The sequence below is a fragment of the Octopus sinensis genome, linkage group LG30, assembly GCF_006345805.1.
Source record: "Octopus sinensis linkage group LG30, ASM634580v1, whole genome shotgun sequence".
NCBI lineage: Eukaryota > Metazoa > Mollusca > Cephalopoda > Octopoda > Octopodidae > Octopus > Octopus sinensis.
The window spans coordinates 2,929,283-2,941,360 of NC_043026.1; the positions used below are offsets into that span (position 1 = coordinate 2,929,283).

Below are 12,078 nucleotides of genomic sequence, written 5' to 3' on the forward strand. Positions count from 1 at the left end.
CCCCCTCCCCAAATGCCAACCACTCCAAGAGTGTAGTGGGGTTTTTTTACATGCCACATGCATCTATTTGTATGTGGCAGTGGTGAATTTCATGTGGCACCTGCAAAGGACAAGCCTGTATGTATGGATGACTGCGATTTTACTTAGCTTGATGTTTCTTTTCAAGTACACCAAATATCGCCACAGCTCCCGGTCCCTTGTCATTTCCTTGGTGAGGCCCAGCATCGGAAGATACTTCCTCACCAATTTGTCCTATATCTTCCTGGGTCTACCCTTTCCACAGGTTCCCTCCACAATTAGAGATCAGCACTTCTTTACACAGCTGTCCTCATCCCTACGCATCGCATGACCAAACCAGTGCAGTTTTCGCTCTTGCACACCACATCTGATGCTTCTTAAATCATTTACACTCTGTCTTGCGTGCACACTGACCCACCCAGCAGTGCATGCTGCCTTCATTCCTTCCAAGCCTTCACAAAGAGCCCTATATAACCCCTCTTGACTTTTTTTATTCATTGGAATCTTCTCTCTCTCACTCTGCCAGGGTTTGAAGCACGATTCCAACGATGTGAAACAGTTGTGTGGCCAACTAGCCAGCCACCTCGCTCGACAAACGGACCAACCCCTGCCGGCTGTCATGATGAAGTACCTAGTCCCTGCCCTGGTCATGGGCACCAAGGAAAAGAATTTTATTGTGAAAGGCAACAGTGAGTACGGCCTGCTGGCTGTGCTCCAGCTGGCCAAAGGGGACTCAGTCTACCAGGTAAGAAAACCCTGCTGCATGTTGTAGTAATGGGGGGGGAGGTGATTGTGGTAGTGGTGGTGGTGGTGGTGGTGGTGTTGAAGCAGTGGGGGTGGTGGTGGTTATGGCGATGGCTGCCATGGTAGTGGTTGTAGGGGTGGTGGTGGTGATGGTGGTGGTTGTTGGGATGTCATGAAAATGGGATTAGGGTGGATTTTTGTTTTAAAGCTTTTATTATTTTCAAATGAATTTCATTGTATTTCTCTCTCTCTCTCTCTCTCTGTCTGTTTGTCTCTCTCTCTCTCTGTCTCTTTCTCTCACTGTCTGTCTGTTTGTCTCTCTCTCTGTTTCTCTCTCCCTCTCTCTGTCTCTGTCTCTCTCTCCTTCTCTCTCTGACTGTCTGTCTCTCTCTCACTCTCTATCTCTCTGTCTCTCTCTCCCTCTCTCTGTCTCTGTCTCTCTCTGACTGTCTGTCTCTCTCTCACTTTCTCTCTCTGTCTCTCTCTCACTCTCTATCTCTCTGTCTCTCTCTCTCTCTGTCTGTCTGTTTGTCTCTCTCTTTCTCTCTGTCTCTCTCTCTCTCACTCTCTCTCTCTCTCTCTGTCTTTGTTACTGTACCCTCTACTTACTCCCTCCTCTCTTCTGTCTCTCTCTCCCCCTCTCTCTCCTTCTCTCCCTCACTCACTGTGTCTCTCTCTTTCTCTGTCCGCAGGCGACCCTGTCCCTCTTAGATGTCGGTATGCAGGAGGCCCTCCAGGATGTCCACACCAAGACACTGCGAAAGCTGTTGGCCAAGACAACGACCCCGGTCAGGGAGGAGATCGACGATTCTGTCCTTGTCTAGAGTGTCACCCGTGGCACATGTTCAACTCCCCCACCCCTCCACCCCTCACAAGCTGCTGACCAACACAACCTTCCAACCAACCAACCAACCCTGCACCCTCGTCGTCCCAGCGTCCTCTGTCTCCACATGTTGGGTGAGGAGGGAGGGAGATTAGCAATGCTTGACCAGTCGGTCTCCCCACCACCACACAGGGACGGAGGGGGTGAGAGAGAGAGAGGGAGAGCAAAGGAGATGGGGTTGGTGGTGGTGGTGGTGGTGGTGGCGGTGGCCAGCTGTGGAGCGGAGTGGGGTGGCAGGTGGATGACAGCAGAACAACTGGACTAAGAACCTACCCTGTTCCTCACCCACCCACCTGCCCATCCATGACCCACCCCATATGGAAAATTGGCGTGGAAAGGGAATGGGTGAGGAGGGGCACTTGATAATTGGCATAAAGTGGTTGTGGCCAAGCAGCAGCAATGAAAATGGAGCAAAATTTATGAGAGTTGAGTGGTGAGTGTTGAGGAAAGCAAGAAACTTGTTCAAGGGGAGAAATAAAGTTTTTTTTTTAATTATTTCAATAAATAAACAAATAAATAAATTTTGTGCAAAACTAAAAAAAATTTGGTGTTTTTTTTTTGTATTTTTGTTTTAAATTTGTTGGTGAGAGACATGCATTTAGAAAAAGAATGATGATGGTTGTCCAGTAGATCTATGATCAAAGACGTTCCAGCTGTGACCATCCTGTCTTTTATTCAGACATAGTTTATCAAGGACTACGTTATTTAATGTGTGCTTCCTTGTTGTTGTTGTTTAGCCCCAGGTCAGTCCTGATCCAGTATATCTATGATCAAAGTTGTTCCAGCTGTGACCATCCTGTCTTTTATTCAGACAGTGTATCAAGGACTACATTATTTAATGTGTGCTTCCTTGTTGTTTAGCCCCAGGTCAGTTCTGATCCAGTAGATCTATGATCGAAGACGTTCCAGCTGTGACCATCCTGTCTATTATTCAGACATAGTGTATCAAGGACTACGTTATTTAATGTGTGCTTCCTTCTTGTTGTTTAGCCCCAGGTCAGTCCTGATCCAGTAGATCTATGATCGAAGACGTTCCAACTGTGACCATCCTGTCTTTTATTCAGCCATAGTGTCTCTTGGACTACATTATCTAATGGATCCTCAGTTTCCATTATGTCTCGTCCATTCACCCATCCCCTTAGTCTCTTGTTTTCTGCATCATTTGCAATGAAATGACATAACATAGAGAGAGGAAGGAAGAGACAGAAAGGTGGGGACAATTTTAAAATTGCATGACCTTTGAGCATTCTGGTGCCACATAAAAATCCCCCCAGATGCCACAATAAAAGCCACCCACACCCCAAGTTGGCAGAGTGGCTGTGTGATAAGTAGCTTGCTTCCTAACCACGTGGTTCCGGGTTCAGTCCCACAGCGTGGGCAAGTGTCTTCAACTATAGCCTCAGGTTGACCAAAGTCTTGTGAGATAGAAACTGAAAGCAGCCCGTCATGTGTATATGTTTGTGTGTCTGTGTGTCACACTAACATCACTTGACAACCAATGTTGGTGTGTTTACATTCCCATAACTTACTGGTTCGGTAAAAGAGACTGATAGAATAAACACTAGGCGTACAAAGAATAAGTCCTGGAGTCAGTTTGTTCGACTGAAGGCAGTGCTCCAGCATGGCCACAGTCAAATGACAAACAAATGAAGTATTCTCAGTGAATTGGTTGGAATTACTAAGGACATCCAGCCATAGAAACTATGCCAAAACAACTGGAGCCTGGGGTAGCCGTCCAGCTTGCCAATTCCTGTCACACCAACCAACCCACCCATGCCAGCATGGAAAATGGATGTTAAATAATGATGATGACTTCAGGATGAGAAATGAGCTCAGAGAGGTTGTCTGTAACAAAAGGGATGCTCTATTCTTATTGTGTCTGAAAGTCTTCCCCTGAGAAACTTTATTGCTCACAACAACCGTTTCAATGCATCTTCTATCAATCCCTCACGTGTAACATACTCTACAACTGGTGCACATGCATCTCCTCAGGTGATGTTATTAGGAATATTTCATTAAATAAACCCTGTTTTGCTTGGGTTCAATACAGTGAGTGACAGTATGTTTAACCCTTTTAATACCAACCCGGCTGAAACAGCCTCTGGCTCTAGTACAAATGCCTTGTTTTCATAAGATTTATGTTCGTAACACTCGCTTAATGACAACGAAGTTATTTTACTAAATTCTTTGTTACCTCCACCTTAGTGAAGGTGGAGGTATTGTTTTTAGTTGCTTCTTTGTCTGTGGACAAGATATTTCAAGAACTGCCGGATGGATTCAGATGAAACTTTCAGGAATGTTTGGCCTCGTGACTGGCACAAACTGGTTATATTTTGGGATCGATCCAATGCCAGACAAAGATTCTGGATTATTTGTTATATTTACTTTACATGATTACGATCTTACGTTATCAAGTCTTTCTCAATTATCTCCCTTTAGGCTGTTTCCAAAGTTTTGTTTTCATTTCTCTGTTATTAATTTTACTCGAGTCTCTATCTCAGTAGAAACTGATGGATAAAGAAATCAAACTACATAAAGAACTGGCATCAAACCCCTTCAGAAATGAAATAATATATTTCTATAATATACTAGCACTATGATCCGGCATGAGTACTGTACCAATCTCTGACCAATCACATACAGCTAGCTGGCATTCAATTGGCGCATCAAGTTTCGGTCATTTTGATTGGGTTTTGGAAAGAAAATTCACAAAAAAGTCACTTCTATTGATTTTTTAATGGTTTTGCGGGATGACTGGGGAAATGTAAAGATGTGCACGACCACCCTTGGACAGTTTTGACTGACCATAGAAAGTGCGAGCACTCTAACTGAAAGATTGTGGATTTGTATAAAGGACACACGCACAGACAGACATTTTGCCGTTTATATATAGAGAGATTTGCGGGGTGACTGCAGAAATGTAAAGATGTGCACGACCACCCTTGGACGGTTTTGACTGACCATAGAAAGTGCGAGCACTCTAACTGAAAAATTGTGGATTTGTATAAAGGACACACACGCAGACAGACATTTTGCCTTTGATATATATATAGAGAGATCTCTGACTTATCGTTGAGAGGATGTTGGTGTTCCGTTGGTGGTGGTTTGTGCTCTTGTTTTATTTAAAATTAATTGCAGGAAACACGGAGCATCTCAACAGAAATATGGTAACAAAAGGCTAAGAAGAAAAATAATCAGCAGAAGACATGAGGGAAGGAGACCCCACTGTGGTCCCTCTATATGCTAGAAATAATAGCTTAAATTGCTGTCAATTCTCACCCTTCCAACTGCTTCTTATGTCCATCTGCCCAAATGTAGAGGTGTGTTTAACCCCTGCGATACCAGCCTCGCTGAAACCACCTCTGGCTCTCTAGTAAAAATGTCTCGTTTTTATAAGTTTTGAATTAAAATCTTCCACCAAACCTTAGTCACAATTTCTGTTCCTAACACTAGCTTAATGATAACTAAGTTATTTTACTAAATTCTTTGTTATATTTAAAATTAATTGAAAGAAACACAGAATCTCAACAAAAAGGTGGTAACAAAAGAGTTATAATCAACAGAAGACATAAGAGGAGATCTCAATGTGGTCACTCTATATGCTAGAAATAATAGCCTAAATCTCCTTCAATCCACACAATTCCTACTGCTTCTTATGTCCATCGGCCCAAATGTAGAGGTGTGTGCAGAGGAGGGGTGAGTCAGTTACAATAACCCCAGTGTTCAACGGGTAATTATTTTTACCCTGAAAAGATGAAAGGCAAAGTCAATTTCGACAGAATTTAGCAGCAGACAAAATATGACTAAGAATTTTGCTCAGCATGCAACCAATTCCGTCAGTTGGCCACCTTAATTAATAATGATAATAATAATAATAATTATTATTACTGAAAAAGATTGTACAAATGTAAAGATAGAACACCTACAAAAATCAGCATTGCTTGGAAAAGCCAGAGTTCTCTGCAGGGTTCTTGAAGCCTGACCAGTAAACAAGGGTCACCTTAGTCTGCTGTTGGTGGACAGCTGACACTTTCCATCATATCCAGCAAAATAAGCTGAGAGTTTTTGTCAAATAATGATAATATCAAGAAAAAGATGCTTTCTAATCGATCTATCAATACCAACAGATGATAATGTATCTTTAAAAGAAATGGAGAAACTCTCAAAATACAAAGACCTGGAAATAGAGGTAACTCGAATGTGGAGCCTAAAAACAGAATTCTTATAATAGTAGGTGCATTAAGTATGATTAAAAACCATTCAGACAAATATATAACCAAAACACCAGCACTTACAAATCTATATAACATACAGAAAAGGCAGCGAGCTGGCAGAAACGTTATCGTGTCGGGCAACACGTTTAGCAGTATTTCGTCTGTTGTTATGTTCTGAGTTCAAATTACGCCGAGGTCGACTTTGCCTTTCATCCTTTCGGGGTCGATGACTAAAATACCAGTTGCGTACTGGGGTCGATATAATCAACTTAATCCCTTTGTCTGTCCTTGTTTGTCCCCTCTATGTTTAGCCCCTTGTGGGTAGTAAAGAAATCTATATAACATACAGAAAAGAGCACTGCTAGGGACTGCACACATCACATCCTACATAAAACACTTTCAATACAACAAAAATAAGAGCATCACAAAAACCCCTGCACCTACCCAAGGCCCACACAGCTGTGTTCAGGGGTGCAGTGAGAGCACATGATAAAAATATACGATTACAGGTACAAGGCTTCAAATTTGTGGGGAGGGGACTGGTTGATTACGTTGACCCCAGTGCGTAACGGGTACTTGAATTAGTGATCTCCAAAAGAATGAAAGGCAAAGTGGACCTTGGTGGAATTTGAACTCAGAATGTAGCAACAGGCGAAAATGCATATTTCTTTACTACCCACAAGGGGCTAAACACAGAGAGGACAAACAAGGACAGACAAACGGATTAAGTCGATTACACCGACCCCAGTGCGTAACTGGTACTTATTTAATTGACCCCGAAAGGATGAAAGGCAAAGTGGACCTCGACAGAATTTGAACTCAGAATGTTGCGGCAGGTGAAAATACTGCTAAGCATTTCATCTGGTGTTCTAACGATTCTAGCAGCTTTCTGCCTTAAGACTACTAAATAATAATAATAATAGCTCTCATGGCTTCTGATCTTAACTGATTGGAAGTGTTATCATGTACATTGTTTTATCTTGGTATAAAAGATGGCCTACAGCAAATATTCTGCTCAATACCACAGATTTGCTTGTCAGTTGTTTGACCTTAACCAGTTGGTCATGTCCCTTAGTGGCTGACGATAAGTGTATCTCTGATCACGAGCAGAAGTAGTGGGGAGCATCAAAGCCATGTGTTGAGAGGAACTCTTTGGGGTTCGAATAATTCACCTCTGGAAACATGGGTGGTTCTTTCAACATCCTTAAACAACCCTTATTCAGGGACCTTTTGAGTGGGACGGTTTGCTCGACCAGAAGAAAATTCTAAGTGGGCCCCACCTACAAGGTCATGTGCTGCTTATCTTGATATGAGATCACCATGTCGCGCACATATGATTGTGATGCATGTGCCTGGTGTACCCTTATCAGACGGGTAGTCATGATGGGTATATTGGGCTTCGTATATTTTACCCAGTGTCACTTTGATGGCATGAACTGCTCTCTCACTCAATAATAATAATAATAATAATGATGATAATAATAATAATAAATAATAATAACAATAATAATAATAACAATAATAATAATAATAAATAATAATAATAATAATAATAATAACTATGATGATAATGATAATAATAATAATAATAATAATAATAATAATTATGATGATGATGATGATGATGATGATAACAATAATAATAATAAAAAGGATGATGATGATGATGATGATGATAATAATGTGGCAATGGAACTGAGGCAAGAAGACCAGATTTGATCCTGGTTTCGAAAGAAGTCATTGCTAGATTATTGACCTCAGTGTCCCAGGGGATCAGGAGATGTTCATGTGGCAGAGAAAGAGGGTTGACAGTTTGACACGATTTGAAGCATGAGGGGGTTATACCTGTTGTGATGGGGGCCAGAAGTGCTGCAGAAAACAGATTGATGTCAATGTAGCTGGAATGAGAAAGTTGAGCGAACCCCCATGGTGGTCAGTTATGACCAACTCTTGTTCAAAAGATATCAGCATACAATCAGCCTGAGAAATAGGATAATAATAATAATAATAATAATAATAATCATCATCATCATCGTTTAACGTCCGCTTTCCATGCTAGCATGGGTTGGACGGTTCAACTGGGGTCTGGGAGCCCGAAGGCTGCACCAGGCCAGTCAGATCTGGCAGTGTTTCTACAGCTGGATACCCTTCCTAATGGCAACCACTCCGTGAGTGTAGTGGGTGCTTTTTATGTGCCACCAACACAGGTGCCAGACGAGGCTGGCAGACGGTCACACTCGGATGGTGTTTTTTTATGTGCCACCGACACAGGTGCCAGACGAGGCTCGCAGACGGCCACGCTCGGATGGTGTTTTTTATGTGCCACCGACACAGGTGCCAGACGAGGCTGGCAGACGGCCACGCTCGGATGGTGTTTTCGGTGTTTTCTTATGTGCCACCGACACAGGTGCCAGACGAGGCTGGCGAACGGCTACGATCGGATGGTGTTTGTTACGTGCCCACAGCACAGAGGCCAGTCGATGCGGTACTGGCTACGGTCACGTTCGGATGGTTTTCTTACGTGCCACCGGTACTGGTACCACAAGGATGCAAATTCCATTGATGTTCATCTATTTTGATTGATTTGATTTGATTCGATTTGACTTCATTTTGACTTTCACTTGCCTCAACAGGTCTTCACAAGTGTCACAAGCAGGAAGATATGCACAGGTGGACTGACTACGTCCCAGGTAGGGGCCATGGGTTATGGCTTCACTAGTCTTGCCAGGTCTTCTCACGCACAGCATACTTCCATAGGTCTCGGTCTCTAGTCATTTCCATGGTGAGACCTAACGTTTGAAGGTCGTGCTTCACCACCTCGTCCCAGGTTTTCCTGGGTCTACCTCTTCCACAGGTTCCCTCAACTGCTAGGGATTGGCACTTTCTCACACACCTATCTTCATCCATTCTCGCCACATGACCATACCAGCGCAATCGTCTCTCTTGCACACAACAACTGATGCTTCTTAGGTACAACATTTCTCTCAAGGAACTAACGCTCTGTCGAGTAAGTACACTGACATTACACATCCATCAGAGCATACTGGCTTCATTCCTCATGAGCTTACGCATGTCCTCAGCAGTCACGGCCCATGTTTCACTGCCATGTAGCATGGCAGTTCGTACACATGCATCATACAGTTTGCCCTTTACTCTGAGCGAGAGGCCTTTAGTCACCAGCAGAGGTAAGAGCTCCCTAAACTTTGCCCAGGCTATTCTTATTCTAGCAGTTACACTCTCAGCGCACCCACCCCCACTACTGACTTGGCCACCTAGATAACGGAAGCTATCAACTACTTCTAGTTTTTCCCCTTGGAAAGTGACGGAAGTTGTTTTCTGCAGATCTTCGGAGGTCAATGCTCCCGAGCATCTGCCACATACAAAAACTATCTTCCCAGTTAGCCTACCTTTGACATTGCTGCACCTCTTATGTGTCCATAGCTTACACTGGGTACATCTTATAGAGTTTCTACCTACACCTTTTCTACAGATCGAGCAGGGCCATCTTCCTGAGGACATTTGTGGATTGTCTACCTTTCTACTTATTAGTACTTTGGTTTTAGCTAGGTTGACTCTAAGGCCCCTCGATTCTAAACCCTCCTTCCACACCTGGAACTTCTCCTCCAGTTCTGATAGTGACTCAGCAATTAGAGCGAGGTCGTCAGCATAGAGGAGCTCCCAGGGGCAACCTGTCTTGAATTCCTCCACAATTGCCTGGAGGACTATGATAAATAGGAGGGGGCTGAGTACTGAACCCTGGTGGACCCCAACCTCTACTTTGAATTTTTCTGTGTACATGTTGCCAACCCTAACCTTACTTACAGCATCTCTGTACATGGCTTGCACAGCCCTCACCAGCCATTCATCTATCCCTAGTTTCCTCATTGACCACCAGATAAGGGATCGGGGGACCCTATCAAAAGCTTTCTCCATGTCAACGAAAGCCAGGTACAGGGGCTTATCTTTGGCTAGGTACTTCTCCTGCAGCTGTCTTACCAGGAATATAGCATCAGTGGTGCTTTTCCCTGGCACGAACCCAAACTGCATCTCATCTAAACTAACTCTCTCTCTAATTAGTTGGGCTATGACCCTCTCCGTAACCTTCATTACCTGATCCAACAGCTTGATACCTCTGTAATTATTTGTATCTAGGGCATCACCTTTACCTTTGTAGCAGTTGACTAGTATGCTGCTACACCAGTCATTGGGTATGACTCCTTCGTGTATCACCTGGTTGACTATACGGGTGACTAGGTTATAGCCGACACTGCCAGATATTTTGAGCATCTCTGCAGTAATTCCTGATGGGCCTGGGGCTTTCCCTGTCTTCATGCTTCTAATTGCCTTAGCTACCACGGAACTATCAACTCGGATAGCTGGTCCCTCTGTTGGGTCAACATTCGGCAGACTCTCTTAATCCCATTCATTTCCTTTATTCAGCAAGCTTTCATAGTGGCGTCTCCAAACCTCTCTCTTTGCATCCTCATTTAGCGCAAGTGAACCATCATCCATGCGAACACACTTCTCTCCTACCACATCACAATTCTCTCTCACACACTGTCTTGCAACACGAAATACCTCAAGTCTTTCATCCTCACGGCGCAGAACATTGGCAAATTTTTTCTTATCCGCTTCCCCTCTGGCTAAATAAACCTGTCTCCTAGCTTCCCTTCTGGCTGTCTGATACAATTCCCTGCTACCACCGTTCTTCCAGTCCTTCCAAGCCTGTCTCTTTTGTCTAATAGCCCTGTCAACCACAGTGTTCCACCACCATGTTACTCTGGGTCGAGATGGTACTTTGCTCCATCCACAGATCTGGTCAGTGGCTGTCAGCAGATTGTCCCGTAGAAATCTCCAGTTGTCTTCCACATTAAGTGAAGCTATATCCCCTTCTATTTCGTCAAAGGCTTCAAGTAGTATGTCTCTAAATCTCTGTCCATTTGCAGGATCTTTAAGCTTCCAGACCCTTCTCCTCCAAGCTGGTCTTCTTCTGGGCAACCATTTAGCTCTGATCCTGAAGTCGCTAACTACTAATCTATGTTGAGGAGTACATTCATCGCCTGGAAAGGTTTTGGCATTTATAATCAGCCCTCTTTCCCTTTTTCTGGCAAGGATGTAGTCAATCTGGCTGGTGTGTCTGCCAGAACAGTAGGTGACTAGGTGAGAGGTGGGTTTCCTGAAGTTGGTATTGCAGACCATAAGGTCATTTGCATCGCAGAACTCCAGCAGCCTGGTTCCCTCCTCATTACGAGAGCCAAAACCGTAGCCTCCATGGACGCCATGGAAGCCCCCGACATGCCGTCCGACATGTCCATTGAAATCACCTGCCACGAAGAGAAGGTCCCACGATAATAATAATAATAATAATAATAATAATAAAAATAATAATAATAATAATAATAATAATAATAATATAATAATAATAATAATAATAATAATAACAACAATAACAATAATAATAATAATGATGATAATAATAATAATGATAATAATAACAACAACAACAATAATAATAATAATAATAATGATAATAATAATTATAATAATAATAATAATAATAATAATATAATAATAATGATAATAATAATAATGATAATAATAAGTAAAGTTAATCTCCACATCAAAGTGGCTGTTCTATGTTACTATTAGTTTAATCCTAGGCAAACCTTCTGCCAGCTGGTTATGCACCATGTACATCATCATCATCATCATCAACATCATCATTAAACATCTATTGTCCATGCTGGCATGGGTTGGACAGTTTGACTGGTCTGACACACAGGAAGGCTATCTTCCCAGTTAATCTTCCTCTTATGCGTCCATAGCTTACACTGGGTACATCTTCTTGAGTTTCTACCTACACCTTTTCTACAGATTGAGCAGAGACATCTACCTGAAGGGGTGTGTGATGTGTTTGCCTTCCTACTTACTAGGACTTTAGTTTTTTGCAACATTGACTTTAAGGCCCTAATTCTTCGGCTAGAGGTGGCACTGCCAAATTTCTGTTCAAAGTGACAACTAGTCACTGATTTATAAATTAGAAAATTACTATTTGTAAATCTCACAACGAGAGATATTTAGTAACAGTACTTTGGGAGTAAAGATTATTTGCCAACATAACATGGCAGTTCTGGTGCTGATGAAGAGAAATAACCCAGAAATCGCGATACACAGATATTGTTTTGAGCTGAGTGGGGGTGCTAGATTCCTTTGTTTGAA

General features: G+C 42.8%; 2 protein-coding genes across 2 annotated transcripts in view; one reads left to right on the forward strand and one right to left on the reverse strand.

The window, feature by feature from the left end:
- Nucleotides 1–2,188, forward strand: part of LOC115226294 (eIF-2-alpha kinase activator GCN1) — a 156,044-nt gene extending 153,856 nt beyond the window's left edge. The window contains exons 50-51 of the mRNA XM_029797282.2: nucleotides 545–763; nucleotides 1,455–2,188. Of these exons, the coding sequence (XP_029653142.1) occupies nucleotides 545–763; nucleotides 1,455–1,586 (351 nt within the window). The 3' untranslated portion in view covers nucleotides 1,587–2,188. The remainder of the gene's footprint in view (nucleotides 1–544; nucleotides 764–1,454) is intronic.
- The window catches only part of LOC118768486 (putative uncharacterized protein DDB_G0282133), a 389,663-nt gene that overhangs the window by 342,415 nt on the left and 35,170 nt on the right, over nucleotides 1–12,078 (reverse strand). The gene's annotated exons all lie outside the window — the stretch shown is intronic.